General features: G+C 40.4%; 1 protein-coding gene across 1 annotated transcript in view; it reads right to left on the reverse strand.

Annotated features, from left to right (window-relative positions):
• The window catches only part of Col4a4 (collagen type IV alpha 4 chain), a 101317-nt gene that overhangs the window by 26530 nt on the left and 54062 nt on the right, over positions 1 to 20725 (reverse strand). The window contains exons 26-36 of the mRNA XM_090354940.1: positions 19664 to 19771; positions 18945 to 19163; positions 16403 to 16564; positions 15810 to 15980; positions 15156 to 15299; positions 11749 to 11856; positions 11457 to 11638; positions 10594 to 10657; positions 7488 to 7562; positions 3730 to 3837; positions 3397 to 3504 (exon numbers count right to left, since the gene is read on the reverse strand). Of these exons, the coding sequence (XP_090211066.1) occupies positions 3397 to 3504; positions 3730 to 3837; positions 7488 to 7562; positions 10594 to 10657; positions 11457 to 11638; positions 11749 to 11856; positions 15156 to 15299; positions 15810 to 15980; positions 16403 to 16564; positions 18945 to 19163; positions 19664 to 19771 (1449 nt within the window). The remainder of the gene's footprint in view (positions 1 to 3396; positions 3505 to 3729; positions 3838 to 7487; positions 7563 to 10593; positions 10658 to 11456; positions 11639 to 11748; positions 11857 to 15155; positions 15300 to 15809; positions 15981 to 16402; positions 16565 to 18944; positions 19164 to 19663; positions 19772 to 20725) is intronic.

The raw sequence follows: 20725 nt of genomic DNA on the forward strand, positions 1-20725 counted from the left end.
GGAAGGAAGACAGGAGGTAAACAAGCTAGTCATAAAAGTGGGACTGAACTTTTTGTGGTCTTCACAGTTCTAAAGTACACACCATTAATTTCCTAGTAAAAGGTATCTTGAAGCATTTTAAGTGAAATACTTTACTTACCACTACCTAAGCCCCGCCCCCATCTACATTCAGGACAATGAGACACAGCAGTTAGTTGGCTTCAGGTGTTCCGATTGGTCAGACACCCAACTAGGAATTGGATATTGTTGTTCTGAGGGCATATGTATTTAAAAATCTAGGAATCAAGCCACTTTTAGCATATGTCCAAGTTGAAGTTTAAATCTGATTGAACACATGCAGGACTCAAAATCCGTATGGCCTCTTCTCATAGAGCAAATAACTTTTGAGCCCAGCAGCTGATTTGTGCAAACAAGATAATCAGTCCCCTTGACTTATTTAGAACATACTTCAAATATTTAGTTTCTCAGTTCAAAGTGTTCCCGCTGGGGTATGTTTCACTTTAATATCAGCGTGGTGTACTGCAACAGTGGGTTTATACAGTAGGTAGGTATTTTTATTTTAGGAATGTATTTTTCACTGGTTTTGTTCTGGTCTGTGGAGCCAGTGTTCACTGAGCTGTCTACAGTGGGAATACTGCCACTACGTGGTCAGAAGGTGTCACTACAATGCTCATTTCCACCTGCTGTGAAATTGTGGGGGTTCCATGTTTACCCCTTTTCCGTTTCTTTTTAACAAACTATTTTACTGCACAGAATTCTAATGCAATTCGTGATTACTCTTCAAGTCATTTATGTATAGACCCAATTCATTAGCTACTAATTTACTTTAGTAATACACTGAAATTAAGTGGTAAATACAAACCCAAGTCGGGCACCAGTGGCTCACACCTGTACACCTAGCTACACAGAAGGCTGAAATCTGAGGATTATGGTTCAAAGTCAGCCAGAGTAGGAAAATCTATGAGACTCTTTTCTCCAATTAACTGCCAGAAAAAAATCCAGAAGTAGAGCTCTGGATCAAGTGGTAGAGTGCTAGCCTTGAGCAAAAAACAAAACAAAAACAAAAAAAAACCCATACACAAAACAAAACAAAACAAACAAAACCCTCAGGACAGCTCCCAGCTCCTGAGTGTAACCCCAGGATGGGCACCATAAATAAATAAGTAAATAAATACACTGAAGGGAAAGGAGAGTCATTTGGGTAAAAAAAAAAAAGACATTGTGCTATGACAGTAAGATAATTGGGAATCTCTAGTATTCTAAGTCTTTGCTCTTCTACTAAACTTGGAAAGCTGAGAAGTGGAAAGACATTAGAAGAAGTCAGTAATACAAAATGGTTTCTTTTGGTTTATTACCAACTCTTTCCAGACACAAAAGAATGTCAAAGAATAGCCCCAGGAGGACTGCATGAATTGCCAGAAATAGGAAATGACCACAATCACCAGAGGAAAAAATACACATATCAGAATGATTGTTTTGTTTGATACTCTGAAATCATTTTGAGTTTCTTTTCACATTGCTTAAAAGCAAAAACAACAACAACAAAAAAACACAAATTTCAATGTAGAAGGATCACAGTATTCAGCTATTGTATTCTGTTATGGAAACTTTCCTCATGATACTACTTGGTTGTGTAGAAATCCGTGAGTACTGAGTCAACGCCTAGTTTACAAAGTAAATGCCTTAACTCTGCAGAATTATACCAAGGGATACAAATCATATCACTACTCGCTAAAATACTGGAAATGTTTGAAGGCTATGGATGAGAGGGAAAGATGGTAAAATAGAATTTAGATTTTGCAAACAATAACATGATTCATTGCATAAGAATGAATAAGTTCTTCTGAGAAGAGACCATTTCATTTTATCCACATTTGATGTGTATGTGTGTGTATGATCAGAGAGTAGGTGAGAGAAAAGGGTAAAACAGGAAACAAATGGCAGGAGCTTGGGTATAGACATTGACCCAGAACTTCAACTGTTGGTTAAGATGTAGGCCTTGAACCTCAACTACTAACTCTAATATATTATTTTCCTTGAGTATTTAATTAATTTATTTATTATACATTCATTCATTTACTTATTTATCCTGACACCCAAAGTACTTATTTTTTGTATCTACTATGTACCAATCACATTTAAAAGACCTTATATTTTTATTTTAAACTTTTTTTTTTACTTCCAGTCCTGGGGCTTGACCTCAGAACCTGAGATCAAGGCTAGAGCTCTACCACTTGAGCTACAGCACCACTTTTGGCATTTTCTATGTATGTGGTACCAAGGGATCAAACCTAGGTCTTTGTGCATGCTAGAGAAGCACTCTACCATTAGACCAAACTCCCAGCCCCTTACACTTTTATTTATTTTTTTTAATCCCATTCTATTTGGCAAGAAGGGCCGCTGAGCAAACATACATGATACAGTGTAGGTACTATGCTAGAGATAGATGGGAATTTTTCATGTATAGATGCATGTGACCATAGCAACCATATAATTTTATATCATATTATATTCAGATGTATAACCATTTGTCTATCACCTTTAAAGATGAAAGAATTCGGGCCGGGAGTTTGGCCTAGTGGTAGAGTGCTTGTCTAGCATGCATGAAGACCCAGGTTCGATTCCTTGGTACCACATGCATAGAAAAAAGCCAGAAGTGGTGCTGAGGCTCAAGTGGTAGAGCTCTAGCATTGAGAAAGTCCAAGGACAATGCTTAGACCCTTAGCTTAAGGCCAAAGAATTCATCGATGAAATCGGCTTCTTTCTCTCTCTCTTTTTGGCCATGGGTCTTGTACTCTGGACCTGGGCACTGTACCTAAGCTCTTCAGCTCAAAGCAAGTGCCCTACCACTTTAGCCACAGCCCCCCTTCCAAATTTCCTTTTTGAATGACAATAATGAATACTAATTACTCTTTCTTCATGATACCTTGCTCTTTCCTCTTTCCACCACCTTTCACAACAGCTAAATATATTTTGATTTTACATCCATAGTTTTTCAATGTTTGTCTCAAGAGCGTGATCTCAGTGAAGTCAGGATTTGGGCCTATTTTTCTTCAACATTACATTCCTGCCCCTAACATAGGCTGTGTGACATAAAAGAACTGGATTATGTCTTTAGAGAACAGATGGGTAGACCTGGACCTCATGAAACACACTAGCTAGCTGTGCTGAGAAATGCGATGGACATCCTGCCTTTCGCATCTTCATTACAAGGCAGGTCTGTCTTGAACCAGGTCAGTCAATGCCCATTTGAGCATTGTCATGGGCACTGGGTGAGGAAGTTAGGAAGGAGAGTTTTGCATCCAAGACAGTGTCATGACCCAGAGCACAGCTCAGAAAAGCGCAGGAAAGTGCTGTGAGTTTATTCTCAGTGTGGGTGGGTACCTTTCCACTTACCTTTCCCTCCTGGGGGACCTGGAGTGGCTGGATCCCCTGGAAGGCCTCTTGGGCCAGGGTCTCCCATTTCTCCTGGATGTCCCTGCGGTCCAGGCAGCCCCGGTTCACCTAGGGAAAGCAGGGAAGAAGGACACCTGATACTATGTTGGCATTTTATGGGAATTGTGTTCCTTTACTCCCAGAGATAATCGGGAAAGCAGTTAGCTACAACTAGCTTAATAGAAGGCAGAAAAGGGAGGACGTTTAAGTGACCAGCCCAGAGGCACAGGATTGGGAAACAAAACAGCCCATCTGAAAGTAGGTTTAAATGAACTTATCAGTTTTCCTGATTACCTGGACAACCTGTGGGTCCCAAGGAGCCAGGTTGTCCTGGTCTTCCCGGGGGCCCTCTCAGCCCTTCATCTCCAGGCAGTCCTCCATCTCCAGGGGCTCCAGCATGTCCTGAAGAAAGAACGGTCCTCATCTGAGTGGCTGTAGAAGCCTGCTTGAGTCTGTGATTATACGTGCATGCGCCAGTCCTAGGGCTTGACTCAGGCTCTGGCTGGCTCAGAGTCTGGGTGCTGTCCCTGAACTTCTTTTGCTCAAGGCTAGCACTCTACCACTTGAAGCACACTTTGGGCATTTGGGTAGTTTATTACTGGGAGATAAAAGATAAATGGATTTCCTGCTGGGCTGGCTTTGAACTGTGATCCTTAGATCTCAGCCTCCTGAGTAATTAGCTTGACAGGCGTGAGTTGCCTGCACCTGGCACTTGCTATACATTTTTGTTTGTTGTTTTTTTTTAAAGTGTTGTCCTGACAGTTGCTTCTGTTTCCAAGTGTCGAGAAGATCTTAAATGAACAAGTAGATGGCTTCAACAAAGCTGAACAACATAGCATTTAGAAGAAACAAGTAAAAAGGTTATACTAGAAAAATCTACATCAGAACATAAGAATGTATAAGAAAATAACATACAATTTTCAGTAGTACTGGGTCACAGATCAAATACACAAATCATTACATGGTCTGGATGCTATGCAAGGAGACTGTATCCTGAGTGTATTAATGCAATCATTGGATTATGCTAATTACGACTCATTTGCCTTTTTTTTTTTTTTTGCCAGTTCTGAGGCTTGAACTCAGGGCCTAGGCACTGGCCCTGAGCTTTTTCAGGGCGAGTACATTACCACTTGAGCCACAATACCACTTCTAGCTTTCTCTGTGAATGTGGTACCAAGGAATCGAACCCAGGGCTTCATGCATGCTAGGCAAGCACTCTGTCACTAGGCCATGCTTCTAGCACCTGATTATGAATCTTTAATAGAAGTTATTGAAAAAAGGCTAAGTCTTCAAGCCTTATTTAATACAGGTTAGGAGAACTTTACAACAGCCTTGTGTATATTTGCCAATACAATATTTTATTGAAAAATATGAAGTAATACAGCTGGAAATAGTACAGATATTCTTTTTGAATGGCAAATGTGTTTATCTGAATTCTTTTATCTGAGATCAGAGATTAGCATCATTTATTTATTCATTATTCATCATTTATTTTTTATTTACTTGAGTTACATTATATTTACATTTAATGTATATTTATTATTATTATTCATTATTTATATGTTTACTATTGAATGTGACACACATACAATATATTAGAAACTCTGTATTATAATTAGTGGAAAATAACCCAAACAGCATGAAAACATTGGATGAATCTTTTTTTTTTTTCCTGCATCATGGGGCTTGTACAGGGCCTTAGCACTGTCCCTGAGCTGTTTAGCTCAAGGCTACCACCCTACCCTTGAGCCAAGCTCCACTTCCCATTTTCTAGAGGTTAGTGGGAGATAAGAGTCTCAGGTCCTTTTGTGCCCGGGCTGGCTTTGAACCTTGATCCTCAGATCTCAGCCTCCTGAGTAGCTAGGATTACAGGCATGAGCCACTGCCCACCCATGGCAGATTTTTTTTTTTTTTTTGCTAGTCCTGGGCTTGAGCTCAGAGCCTGAACACTGTCCTTGGACTTTTCTCAAAGCTAGAGCTCTACCACTTGAGCCTCAGCACCACTTCGGCTTTTTTCTATGTATGTGGTACCGAGGAATGGAACCCGGGTCTTCGTGCATGTTAGGCAAGCACTCTACCACTAGGCCAAACTCCCTGCCCAGATCTTATTTTTTGATCCAGTCTGTTCTTCTTCTTTTGATTAAGGAATTGAGCCCATTAATATTTTGGCTTATTATTGAGAGGTGTTGTATTTCCTGCCATTTTCTTGATTTCCTGTGTTTTGTTTATTTCCTCTTCCCATTTTTACTAAATGGATCCTAGTGATTTTTGTCTGATGTGTTTCTTTGATTTTGATTGTTTTATTCAAATTGTACTCTTCCCTTTAGAATTCTTTGTAATGCTGGTTGAGTGATCATAAATCCCTTTCATTTTTGTTAGTCATGGAAGGGTTTGGTTTCACTATCTAAAATAAATGATAGCTTCACTGGGTAGATTAGTTTGGGTTGGCAGTTGTTGATATCCAGTGCCTAGATTATACTGTACTTTTCTATCTTTACTCTTGTATTTAAATTTTTCTCACTGCAAAGGAAATTATCATTATGAAAAAATTGACAAGCTGCCCTTAACACAGTTTTCTATTTGAATGCACATGTGCAAACAATAAACCCAATTTTATTTTCTAATTCTAAACTTGGTATTGTAGCCAAAGTAATTTTTCAGTTTGCTACAATGTATCAGTTTTTAAGTGACTGGATGGTATTTTACTGATTCAATCTTGATTAAATTGAATAATCTAATTTCCCCTACATTGGCTGTTCAAGTTACTTTCAACTCCTTTTACTATTATGTATAATATTCTTTATACAGCATTAATCAATTCTTTTCCTATTAAATTATTTCCTTAGGCAGAATTCCTAGAATTAGAATTTCTTGATGGAGAGGGTGATAGTTTGGCTTTTTACAAATACATTGCTAAATGCTGAAGTACTTAAAAGGAAATCAGAGCTATTATAGATTTCTACCCCTAAATACTTTAGGAAGTGAGCCTGAAAAATAAGAACATTTTCCTGTTGCCAAAATAACATTTTTAATATCCAAGAAACCTAATAACACTCCTTAAGCCCAGATGTGCATCCCCTATTTGAATTTCCCCCATGATCCCTATAAACAGCCCCTATAGTCACACCATGCTTTGTAAACTGCATGTAGTACACATGTGTCTTCAGTTTTAAAAACAAAATAATAACAACAGCAACAAGAAAAAGAAAACAAAAACAAAACGAAGCCAGCTCCCTTCTAATGGCAGTGGCTTGTGAAAGAGAAGAAAGAGCTCAGTGGCTCTGCAACATTCTAGAACAAGCCATTCAATTTTGGTTCTTCTCTGCTCCTTGGGAGAAAAGGGGGTTGCTGGGATAACCAGTAGACATTTCAAAGACAGAATATGGCCATAAAGGATGAGACTATATAAAATGAATGCCAGGATCTGGAAACAGGAGGTTTACCTTTATAATTGTCATTCTTAATGTACTATTTGAAGCTATTTCTTTTCTCTTTATTTCTACTTATGGTTAATCTCATGCCATTACTGTATATGACTTTGTTACTTGGTATATTATATATACATTTATTTGTTTATTTGAAATAGGGAAGGGAAGGGTGGCAAACAAGAGGACTGGGAGGGGGTGGAGGGGAGGAGAGGGAAACATGAGAGGGTGTAGCAAGGTTTGAGAAGTAATGCACCCCATTACCTGACAAATGTAACTGTAACCTCTCTAGATATTACCCCAATAATAAAATACAATTAACAAAATCAGTCCAAACTTTAGTTGTTTGCAATATACACTTTTGATTTTATGATAATCTGGGAAGACCAAGGGGAATGTATGGTTGGGTAAATGTCATTAGTCAGGGGGCGTGTGACAGAGGCGGTGTTGCCTGGGTGCTTCTGGCCCGTGGGTACCGTAGCCCTAGAGCTGATCCTTTCCATGTAAATCTTACTGGGGTTAGTAAAACACCACTTGCTAGATGTGGGGGAGGGAGGGGAGTAATGGTTCTCCACTCAATCTCAATGGCTCCCTTTCATTTTTACAGAGACACACGTGCAGCCATACCTGAACTGCCAGGATATCCTGGCTCACCCTTTGCACCTGGTGAGCCATAAGGACTGGCAGGGTCGCCTTTGATTCCTGAAAGTGATACAATACAAAGGATGTTATTTAAGAACATGATATTTGGTCTCATATAAATGACAATTTATACGAGTATTTGTTTTCAGAACTTTCAAGTATTTTAGGGGAGACATCTTTTTGACTTTTTTCTTACGATCGTACGTTTGAATGCTTACGTGTCTAACTTTTTTTTTCTCCAAATTTAGGTTGCTTTTTAAGAAATGACTGGGCATTCATCAATTCTGTCCTTCAGTTTTACAGTCAGAAAGCAGAAATCATCACTTTCCCCTCCTGCAATCACATTTGACAATCTCTCCCAAGGAAGTGCAGCTCACTCTTCTCGTAAAAATAAAATCACAAAGGTACCCTTTCTAGAAGACTGGACAAGAACGGCATCTTCAAAGGGCAGTGCGATGAGTCCCACAGGGTTGTTCAACAATGTCATGTATATTTCCAGATACAAAGACTAAACGTTATTTCTGGGAACTCATTTCAAGTGGAGCTCAAGGTGGAGTGGGAGGGAAAGGTGAGGAAACAGATGGGGTTCCGAGAGAAGAAGAGGAGTAAGCTGAGCATGTTTCGTAGTAGCTACCCACTAACACTCTTCTATGACAGCATGCCTTGTGTCCCGGGTGTTGTCACTCTGGCTTTCCTGAGAATGACAGCTAACTGCTTATGGGGTAGGAATCTGGTTCAAGTTAGCCAGTCCTTCTTAAAGAAGTAGTAATTTAAATGAACAAGAAGTTAAGATTCTTAATTGGTGGTGTAGAACCATGGTTCTGAACAGGTTGATGAGAATCCATACATATTCCAAAATATAGAAGAAAAAGGTACTAGAGACTAGCAAAGCCAGATGATAGAGAAGTAAGTAAAAACCAGATTGTTGTAGAGAAAAGCACAAAAGCACAGGTTGCTAATTAATAGATTCTATCAGCCTCACTGTCTACAAGAGCTCTTAACTCTGGTTTGGTGGATCCATGAGATTTCTTCTATTGCAGGTACTTTGAGTACATTCCAGCTTTTTGCAAGCATAGACCAATATAAACATGAAGGAAAGGATTTTTTTTGCCAGTCCTGGGCCTTGAACTCAGGGCTTGAGCACTGCCCTTGGGCTTTCCTCAAGGCTAGTGCTCTACCACTTGAGCCACAGCACCACTTCTGGCTTTTTTCTATGTATGTGGTACCGAGGAGTTGAACCCAGGTCTTCATGTATGCTAGGCAAGCACTTTAACCACTAGGCAAAACTCCCGGCCCGAAGGAAAGGATTTTTAACTATGAAAAGAGAAAGGGATTATAATAAATTAATATGTATTTAGAAAATGAGTTCTGAACACTGAATCACAAGGTGTCAAAACTAAATATAAAACTCTCACTCTTTGTAATCATAGAACTAAATTATTCTTGTTAAATAAATGGCTGTGCACAGTTCATGTTTTCATACAGAAGTTTTATTGTTTATAGACTGTTTCATAAAGAATATACCATTAGCAGTGTGTTTCAAGTGATTCATGAGTTAGTAATTTATATTTTAAAGTTAGTTATTTTCATCTCTATTAAAATAAACTGTACCTGTCTATCATACCTGTGAATTCACAGACAGTGAGATTAAGTCTAAGGATGGGAAGATAAGTAATTTTCAAGTAAAGTTTTAAAGAAGTATTATCCCAGTGATATATCAAGACAGTGGACCTATTAAAGGTTCTAGGCAAACACTGTAATTGAAGATATCCTGCTGGGAAACATGATATGTGTCTTTAATCCTAGCTACAAAGGAGGCTGAGATCTTAGGATCAAAGTTTGGAGCAGGAAAGTCCATGAGACCCTTCTCTCCAATTAGCCACCAAAAATGTTGGAAATGATTCTGTGGTTCAAGTGGTAGAGCAAAAAGCTCAGGGACAGCACCCAGGCACTGAGTTCAAGCCTTAGGACTAGCAAAAAAAGAAAGAAAAGAAAAGGAAAGGAAAAGGAAGGAAGGAAGAAAGGAAGGAAGGAGAAAAGATTTCCTGCAGTTTGAATAAAGGGTTAATAAGGTCTCTCTTTCTCTAAGGACATTTTTAAATCTTGTGTCAGCTTTCTATTTCAGTATCTGATAAAGCTAGAATGCCAGTTGTGTTTACAAGGCAAAAATTTGGGAGTGGGGGGGGCACAAAGTACACCATAGCTAGTGGAGCCAAATCTACCATTCCGACTGTCTCGTAAATAAAATCTTATTGGAACACAGTTGCTCCCATTCACATAATTTTATGGCTGCTTTTATATCACAACAGCACAGCTAAGTGGCTGTGAATAGGACCACATGCCTGACAAATCTGGACATTTTTTTATGATCCAGCCCTTTGAGGAAACCAAAAATTACTGACCCTTGGATTATGATAAAAAAATAACACAATTATAAATTACTACTAACCTGAAAATTCTTATGTACACTTATTAACACCTAGTGGGAGTGGGAGACATTGGTCATGATTCTTCTTTATTTTTTGCCAATCTCAGGACTTGAACTCAAGGCCTGAGCACTGTCCTTGGACTTTCTCAAGGCTAGAGCTCTACCACTTGAGCCACAGCACCATTTCCAGCCTTTTCTATGTAGGTGGTACCAAGGAATTGAACCCGGGTCTTGGTGCATGCTAGGTAAGCACTCTACCACTAGGCCAAACTCCCAGCCCTGACCATGATTTTTCGAATTGCATGATCCTCCCTATCACCTAAATGCAATTGGAGCCAACTTCTCAGAAGAGCAATCCACTCCACGGGAGTGGATCTGGTCTCTTTGTACCCACACTGTCCAAAAGGCCAGAAGTGAAGATGTGGTTCAAGTGATAGCACGCCAGCCTTGAGTAGAAAAGCCAAGTGAGAGTATGAGGCCCTGAGTTCAAACCCCAGTGCAGTTACGTGCGCATGCGCGCATGAGGTCTTCCCCTTCCCCCACATACACAGAATCCCTTATACATTCCACTGTGTTTGAAACTCTTTGTCATTCCAAAGTTTCCTGTTCACAATGTCACAAGGAGCCAGGACTAGGAATTTGAGATGAATTTGTCTTTGGTACCTTTGGGTCCTCTTCCTCCATCAATTCCTGAGAACCCAGGGGGGCCTGGGAAACCTGGTTCACCCTGATGATTTAATGAAACAGAAGTAAGGCTTTCTGTTTTCCACACAAATGGCACATGAATGAAGCCATCCAGTTACACCTTTCCGCAATCACCTTGGCTTATGGAATTCACAATGGTAAAGAAGTATATCTAATTTTTAAAACTTGATACAACTCCTTCTAGAGTACCAACAGGTACTCCATTTTCTTCACATGACTGCAAGATCTATCTATCTATCTTGAACTGTAAGTTTGAACAAATGACTTGATACTAAACAATTATATAATGTAAACTATATTGCAAACTTTAAAAACTGATCTCATACCAAAAGATGTATAGTCAATTTTGTTATGCATTATTAGAAATATGACAGGGGCTATTACAGCTATTATATTTTCATGAGTTTATGATTGTGAAAGGAAAATAAACTTAAGACAAAAATCTATACTATTTTGACTTAGATGGAAAAGCTGAGGACCCAGAATTGGGGTGTTTGTTCAGGATGACATTTCCCCCCAGTAAACTACACATTTTTATGGAGTGATGGAAAAACAGGGCTGATAAAAGTTTATGTAGCTAATGTGACTTGTTCAGCCACAATTCAGGAGCCAGTCGTGAGCACTGGTTGGAAATTTCATTAATTTTATGGTCTTCCAGAGGGTTCTATCCTTTCTTCGTGCACCCCTTCAAATCCCAGTGACCAATGGAAGACAATGATATGTATTCAGGCAAATCATAACTCCTCCTAACTCCTCCCAGGACACTGAGAACATAAAGGGAAAGAAGTAGTCTCTTCCCTCCTGGCCTAGCTGCCCCCTACCTGGTTGCCTGATGATCCTGGGAAACCAAGGATTCCTCTGAACCCTGGTAGCCCCGGAGGGCCTGGGGGTCCAGGAAATCCAGGCTCTCCATTTCTCCCAGGCTCTCCTCTGTGATAGCCAGGTAATCCCTGGGGTCCTGGCTCTCCTCTTCTCCCTGGAGGTCCAGCAGTTCCTTTGTCACCTGAGGAGGATGCAAGTGTTACAAAACACTCTTGGCTGAATCTTGGGCAAGGCAATGATCTCGGTGGGCGTTTGGAGCCTTGGAGCTTAGGATGAATCTCCCGTGTTTACCTCTGGCTCCTGGGAACCCATTATTTCCTGGAGGCCCAGGCTCCCCTGGTGTCCCCTTCTTTGAAATGACAGCCATTTCTCCCGCAGCTCCAGGTGGTCCTTGTACTCCTGTAGGTATTCATTATGCAAGAGAAAAGCAGACACACACGTGTTATCCACACAATTCATCCCTCCCCTCGTGCATTCCCACATAGAAATCCCCATTCTACCTGCTAAGCTGTGTGTGGGCCTTTGCATGGTGCATGGTCAGCTGACTGATGTCTGGGAAAGCTCGGTTCCTTTGACACTGTTGTTCCTGCTAGTCTGATTTCAGGATGATTTGGGGGCTGGGGTACCATGAGTGCTCAGTGAATGCTTGCTTCAGTCAACCAAATGGGTCTCAGGGTATTTAGTAAGTAAAGCCACATTTGAGCATTCCAGTCTATGTTACTGCTTATTATGTGGGCTCAGCTCCACCCCTTCCTCACCACCTCTGCAATGCTCTTTACATTAAAGGAACACACACACATCTCCACCTGGGTCTCCACACACAGACTTTTGGACAGTAGGCAAGGGATTCCATGACGTTGGTAATTTTGTAAGTACTGGGCAATTGGAGCAGGATGGAAGTGACCTATTGGCCTGGGCAGAATTCAAGGATTTTGTGACGTGGTGGTTTACAGTACCCGTTGTTTCAAATCAGCTGATAAGGAGTGTATTTATGTCACAGTGGAGTATGAACATCACCTGAATTGGCAAACACCACAAATTGGAACATTTGAAAAAGTAATTTCAAGCTCATGCCTGGAGCTCACAACTCTAATCCTTGATGCTTAGGAGGATTGTAATTTGAGGGCAGTTTGGGCAGAAAAGTTCATAAGATTTTCAATTCATGTGCAGTGGTATATGCCTGTGATCTTAAGGAGGGGGTGGGGGCTAGATTGAGAAGATTGTGGTTCCCTGCTAGGCCAGTGTGGAAAATCTGAGGGATTCTATCTCAAAAACAGGGAGCCTGGAAATGAGATGCATCCCTGTAATCCTCACAATGACAGGATGCTGAAAATCGGCATAACACAGTCCAGGCAGAGGAAGCAAGACCCGATTTCAGAACTAAACATATGGGGCTTGGAGCGTAGCCTAGCAACAGAGTGCTCGCCTGGCATGCATGACGCCCTGGCTTAGATTCCTCAGTACCATAGACACAGAAAAAGTCAGGAGTGACACTGTGGCTCAAGTGGCAGGGCACTAGCCCTGAGCAAATTGTGTCCAAGGACAGTGCGCAGGCCCTGAGTTCAAGCCCCAGGACTGGCAAAAAAAACAAAACAAAACAAAACAGACAACAGCAACAACAGCAACAAACACTAAACATATATAATGAGGTTGAGAAAGAAAAAAAAACACTCTTGTTTCCATTTCCTGGAGTTCATTTCAATAAATATTTTATATGGCCAGATGCACATAGATCTTTTACCTATGTGATCTTGTCCTAAGAATATATCATTCAGTTTCATTGTGTGAGATCTCCTATAATGTCCTACTGTACTTTCTTTCTCTCTCTCTCTTTTACCCCTTTGTCTTATCTGTCCACTTACCTGTCTTTGGGAAAGTAGGGAGGCAGAGAAATGGGAGGACAAAGGTTGAAAAAAGGAGTAATGCTAGAAATTATGTTGAAAATAAACTATACAGTTCATGGGGGAAGACAGGATGGAAAATCTAGGAGAGAGCAAGGGAAGGGATGACATTATTCAAAAACATGTATTCCTTATCTGACTTATGTAACCATAACCCCTTGGTATATTACTTGTACAATATAGTAGTTTTTTTGAAAGAAAAATAACTGTAACCCTTCTATACATTACCACAACAATAAAAATTTTTAAAAAAGAAAAGCAAAATATTGGGTTGAAGTTGTGGCTCAGTGGTTACTGCCTTTCTTGCAAACATGTGGCCACAATAGTGGTATTTAGTAGTAGTAGTAGTAGTAGTAATTCAAAGAGTGAATTTACAACTACATCCCTGGCATTAATCCAATGTTTACTCCTTGGTGGAAAAATTTCATAATCATATAAGAACACAGCAAGCATCGTTAAGATAGCAAAGAATGATTATTTTTTGATTCCTCTACTCTACATAAAAATTTACAAGGTAACAAAGAAAGAAATAATAGAAGAATAAATCACTAAAGAAGAAGTCACTTGAGTTACTTTGGAGGTAATTTTCCTGATGAGCTTTAAAGACAAAAACTGCCTTGCTCTCAAAACTAGAAATAGTGAAGTAGAAATGACACAGAATGTTGAAATTGATGGTCACAGAGTTTCCATTTTTATAGTAATGTTAAGTCTGTGTTTAAATGAAGCTGGAGTGACTCAATCTCGGGCCCCAATACCAAGGCATTCTCCTTGAGAGCTCAGCCAGTTATAGCTCCTGGCACCCTCACTCCCTCTTCCCCCTCACCCCCTCTCTGCTAGCTCTTCTACTGCCTGTGGGTAGTTTTTGCATGTTTAAATGGTGAGGGGCAAGGGAGAGGACTCAAGATACCAAGCAGTATTTTGTGACAATGAAGTATTTGAGAAAATAGTATGAAATTCAAATAGATGTCTATAAATAAAATGTTATTGAAAGATGTTCTTTTGTGTTCCCTTACATACATATTGTCTCTAATAACTCTCCTGCTTCCAACACTGACTTGAGTCACCCTAATAGAGCCCATAAAGCTGGCAAAGCCTGAAATATATGATTAATCATGTTCTTTACAGAACAATGTTTACCAACTCCTGGTTTAATTAAAACACAGCTTGGAGGACAAAAAGCTTGTTAGTCCCCTTTTCCAACAGGTGAGGCAGTTGTAAGCCAGTACCTACAAATGAATGTACTAAGAACCGCTTGTTGCATGGTGCTGGTGGTGGATGCTTGTAATCAAGATACTCAGAAGGCTGAGATATGAGGAACACAGTTTCAAGCACACCCAGGCAGAAAAGTTTATGAGAGTTTTATATCCAATAAACTAACAAAACCCAGAAGTAGAGCTGTGGTTTAAGTGGTAGAGTGACGGCCTTGAGGGCAAAAGCTAAAGGAAAGAACTGCGGCTTTGTGTTCAAGCCCAGCAATGGCGCACGCTCACACACACACACACACACACACACACACAGACACACATACAACATACAACACACACACACGCACGCACCAATTAATTTTTAAAGTAAAAAAACTCAAAACAGTTCATTTACCACAATTATATATAATAAATTGAGTGGTAAGGAAAACAAATTTTACTTAAAATTCTATGGCAAATTCCACGAACTAAAGAAACCTAAGACATTCAACTTTAAAAAGTTATATTTTATTCTTCGGAGACCATATTAATATGTTCTAATCAAATATGTTTTTTTTTTAAGTTGCCTCCATGTGTTGTTAAGAATGCTTACCTTTGGTACCTTTTACTCCTCGGTCTCCCTCCAAACCAGGCCAGCCCTTCTGTCCACTTTCTCCCTTTCTGCCAGGCTGACCCTCCGAGCCTGGAAGTCCTCTTTCTCCAGGGAAGCCAGGGAAACCAGGCAGACCCTGAGTCCCTGATGAAATGAGAACATTCTTTTTTTTTTAAGGAAAACACTGGAGGCTGGTGTGATTCTTCAACAGGTGTTTCTTATTGTCCACTTAGAATTACGAAGGCTTGCACTGAAAGTTAGCAGCCACTGCCAAACTCATCATGGCTGTTAATGGTTTTGCCCTCTGACCCAGTCCTGTTTTCTACCTATGGGGTTCTAATCCTACAAAGCTTTCACACCACCAGGCCGGAGCCCAGCAAAGTGAAATGCATTACTCCGACCTAGGATTCAATTGGTTCTCACAGTCCTCTGAACTGAAATATCTCGATATCATGAATTACACCTCTCTGGACCTTGCAACCAAGACACTGTGCCACTGAAAATAGCAACAGGAGGGTAAGGAAAAAGGGAGGCGCCAGTAAGGGGAACCCGAAGACTAGGGGACATGATGAATGTGCTGCAAGTGGGTCTTTGCTTGAGCATTGATTTCACGTTTATAAAATGGAAAGGAAATACTGACAAAGCACTACTTACCCTTTGGGCCTGGAAGACCAGGTAATCCATCTTCCCCAAAGGGGCCTGGGATTCCTGGAGGTCCCAGGAGTCCCTGGGCTCCTGGCAGTCCGGGAGGCCCAGGGAAACCCTTCATTCCAGCCGGTCCAGAAGGCCCTACATCGCCCCTCTGGCCTTTCCAACCTGGAGCTCCTGGAGGTACAACCAGATATTCAGACTGAAGCCCTGCATCACACCTCAGCAGGACGCACCAACTCAGAAGCCTAAACTACCTCATGAAAAGCAAAGCAGTACTTATTAGCAGTGTTCAGGAGGTAACGTACCCACTACCTGATGAATGTAACTGTAACCCTCTAGATAATAAACTACAATTTATAAAAACAATAGTACCAACTCTATTTTTAATGGAAATGGATATGGGGTTAAAAAAAAAGAATTCAGTCCTGTTTACTCTTTAGAGAAACTTATAGGGAAAAAGCTTTCCAGGTGTTTCCCTAACTGTAATGAAAGAATTGTGAAAATCAGAGCAAGATCATCACGACTGGTGTTAGATTAGGCTGTAGTGAGAAATGCCCTACTTAGAGCTTAAGTTCTTGTCACCTGTTAACACTTACCTGGGCTACCAGGAGCCCCCAGAAGCCCTGGCTGGCCTGGGATGCCAGAACTGCCTTTTCTACAGGACTGGCCAGGTGGACCTGGAATGCCTGGGAAGCCGGAGCTTCCCTCTCTGCCTTTGGGACCTTTGAGACCTGGGGATCCAGGAATACCAGCTGCTCCTGAAAGGATACAAGGTATTTTCCATCTGTGAGGGTTAAAAGTGTCTAGATGGCTTGAACTAAAGTGTTCCCACTCAATATTGGAACAGACATTCTGATCCTGACTCAAGTAACATAATGTCTGAGTGGATGTTCAAATCACAGAAATAGGGAGCTGCAAATGCCTGGAGATCCAGACACCATTCCATCTCCCGATAAGGTTACAGGGATGTGGAAGAAATTATTCAAGCAAATAATGACATGGTCTTCTTGCTCCCAATTCTTTTCTACCTTTCCAACCAATATCACATCAAATATATATTTATGAACTTGATTTGAATTATGGGAATTGGCATTTTTGTAGACTTTATTATATGTACTCTCGAATTTCTGTCCCTTGGAAACAAACAAGGTATCATAAAAAATAAATCCATTGCAATCCCATGGCTCAACCTAAACGTCAAATTTACTTTTCTATTTCCATTCCATTTTGTTTTGTTTAAATTTTATTTTATTTTTATTTTTTGCCAGTCCTGGGCTTGGGCTCAGGGCTTGAGCACTATCCTTGGGCTTTCTCAAGGCTAGAGCTCTACCACTTGAGCCACAGCACCACTTCTGGCTTTTTTCTATATACGGTACTGAGGAATCCAACCCTAGTCTTCGTGCATACTAGGCAAGCACTCTACCACTAGGCCAAACTCCCGGCCCTGTTCAAATTTTAGAAATATGAATCATGGTTACAGTTATCAGAATATTTCACAATGTATACTAATTGGCACAGGTTTATGCTTTTTATTTTTTATAATCTTTCCAAATACAGTGTTCTTTGCTAGTTGTGGATAAGCATTTCTTAGAGTGCAACACTTGTTTCCTTCTCTGAGGAGAAAACAACAGTATTTTCATATCTACATCATATCTAATCTGCTGATTGGATTAGATACAGGAGTAGTGACCTGTCAAATATTACCTTCTTGATTCAGATATTATATTTCCTTGTTGCATTTTTCAATGACTTGTTGCTATATATTCACTATGCTGATGAAGAAACTCCATATATGCTTGTCTTAAAGCAAAGGTGGTGCTTTATTTCCCTGTGTCCTCTGTTTGGCCTGTACAGCTAAATGAGGGGGGCAGGGATGGGGCATGTGGTTATTTCCAAGGCCTCCTCTCTTCAGATATCTAAATCCACAGGTACTTAAATTGCTTCTTTGAAATGGTGTGGTATTTGCATAGAATTCATAGAATTTGCATAGAATTCACCCTCTTGAAAAATCATCTCTAGGCATGTATGATACCTAATATTATGTTAACTGCTATGTTTATAGTTAGAATAATGACAAGAAAACATTCTATACATGTCGGTAAAGATGCATTTTTTTCTAAATATTTTTGATCTATGGTTGGTTGAGTTGGAGGATAGGAAACCCCGCATTTGGGACTGGGAGCACAGCCTAATGACAGTGCTCGCCTAGCATGCAAAAAACCCTGGGTTCGATTCCTCTGTATCACATTCACAGAAAAAGCTGGAAGTGGCGTTGTGGCACAAGTGGTAGAGCACTAGCCTTGAGAAAAAATATCCAAGGACAGTGCCCAGGCCCTGAGTTCAAGCCCCAGGACTGGCAAAAAAAAAAAAAAAGGAAATCCTGCATTTGAGGACCAACTCTCCTAATATGCCTAAAAAAACTGGTGTGTTCTCTGCTGGGGAAAGGCCCAAAGAGTGTCTGGTGTGTGATCCATACTTTGAATATCACCACCCAAGGGACTCCTGGAAGTTTAGACTGCTGGAATCCACCGTAGGTATAAAGGACCAGAATTTTGCAGGCTAGGGCTCTGAAGAAGATCCTCATAATGACACCTCCAGGTTATTTTTATGGATATTCAAATCAGAGAAACTCCACTCTAGGAAGAGTCTTAATAATTTCAGAAAAAGATGTGAACCAATATTCAGGCCTTCTTTCCATCTTCATTTCATGGTTCTACCTGCTATAGTGGAAGCTCCCTCCGGTTGCCACCTGTCCAAGCAGAGTTTGTCTGTATCCCACAGAGATTCCCTGAGCCCCACGCCACTGTTCTGCCTTCCATGTTGCTTATTTGGATACTAGTAACCAAGCATTGACAGTAGGAGGCTGTCTGGTCCCTGCTCTTGGAGGTAACATAGTGGTCTATATTCAAGGTGGGCTGACCTTCAGCCCACCTAACTCAGTTAGGGGAGGGGGCGGTGACATACCATGCTGACCTGCATTTGAAAACAAGCAAAGGTAGCCTCTGGGATGATGTTATTTGATCAGTGCCTGCCTAGGAAGGTGGTGCATTTACATTCTGTCTATCCAAGGTGAGATAGTCTAAGCATTCTTCAGAGATTCAGTCCAAATTTAAGCTGGCTTAAATGAGATCCTCATACCTTCAGCCCCTGGGCATCCTGGGTGACCTCTGGCTCCCTTCAGCCCTGGTACTCCTGGAAGACCCCTATTTCCAGGGGGTCCTGGGTAACCAAATGCAGATGCTCCTGGGATTCCTTTTGGGCCATCTACTCCACGTGGCCCTGGAGGGCCTGGGGGTCCAGTAGGAGAGGACCCCTTTTCCCCTCCAAGACCTGGTTCTCCGATGTCACCACGTAAGCCTGTTTAATACAAAATAATTGTTAAGTGCTGGTACATACAAGACTGTTAGTTTGATACAAAGCACATTTCTAGAAAACACAGGTGCATGTACTTACTACTTAAACGGTGTCTAATATAAAAAGAAAATGTTTCTATTGCCTTAGAGAAGCTTAGTAGGGAATGTGGTTCTTGTCCCCTTTATGGAGAAATTAATTATAATTTAGTGCTTCTTATAAGTTCATAGTGTTTCCCTAATTCTTTCCCTCATACTGCAAAAATTCAGAACTGAGCAAACAAAGAACTAGTATTGGGCTATAACTCACAAGCAAAGAGGAAGGATGGCAAGTTATAAGATGATTATCATCTCCACATGATCACAGCACAGGGAAAAAATGTAACATATCAAGAACTATTTTCTATTAGCTAAAGTTGCCTGTCATTCTCTTGAAGTCATTCATTTTTAAAAAATATTTGAACATTTCTCATTGAAATTTCCAAAGTAGAAAAACGTTTTGTTTACCAGGTGGGCCAGGTGTTTCTGATTCTCCTGGTTTGCCCCTCTGGCCTTTCTGTCCTTCTGCACACCACTGCCCAGGAGCACCGGGGGGACCCGGAAATCCCTTCAGACCTAAACAACAGCAACACAACACAGACCAGACAATGCACAGATCACATGGAAACCAATGCTTGTGATGACTGTCTTTAAGGATATTTATATTTTATACCATTAAGGAGTCCTGGATCACAAAAATATTTTGTGAATCCTAGGTTCCCAATAAACACTTCACAGAGTGGTTTTGTGAAGGACAAAAAGGTGTCAAATGCATTGATAGTGTGTTACTAAATACAAACTTACTTCATCCAGATATTAAAGTGAAAGCTTTTAAAATGTAAACCGTTGTCACAGATTCTAATTTTTAAAATTATTTCCTAAAAGGCCTTGGGATATCTTTATCTATATCTACGTACATATGTACTTATCTATCTAGCTGTCTGTCTATCTATATCACCATGGAGTTTTATTTTTATGTATGTATGTATGTATATATGTGTATATGCATGCTTGTATCTCTGTATCTATTATATGCATCATTTTATCTATGTCATTTATTCCTATGTATGTATGTATGTATGTATCTATCTATCTATCTATCTACCTACCTACCTATCATCTATCTTGGTGTTTTGTATGCCAGGTCTTAAACACAAATCTTCTGGCCATGTGCAGTCCAGTGTCTGTCCTGAAGAGAAAACAACAGAGTGAAGGCCAAATCTATGGCCCTGTGTTTCATTGCATTTTCTCTCACATAGCATAAAGGAGGTAAGATGGCTGCAGAAGAAACTCAGATTTTATTTTAAATCTCTAAGTTTCTACTAAGAGTTACTTCTGCTAAAACAACTTCTGGGCTGTGGACTTCAATGGAGAGACAAGTACTGTGCTAAGGTGAACATTCTCTGGAAGCTAAAACTGCTAAAAGCAATTAAAAATATTTTATCTGTGCATGACAAAGGATCTGTGGAAATGAATACTCAGTAAGTCAGCCAACAGCTCCTGCTGTGGCTAGAACAATATGTCTTCCAG

This window comes from Megascapheus bottae, chromosome 21, assembly GCF_031878675.1.
Source record: "Megascapheus bottae isolate mThoBot1 chromosome 21, mThoBot2.hap1, whole genome shotgun sequence".
In the NCBI taxonomy this organism is placed as follows: domain Eukaryota; kingdom Metazoa; phylum Chordata; class Mammalia; order Rodentia; family Geomyidae; genus Megascapheus; species Megascapheus bottae.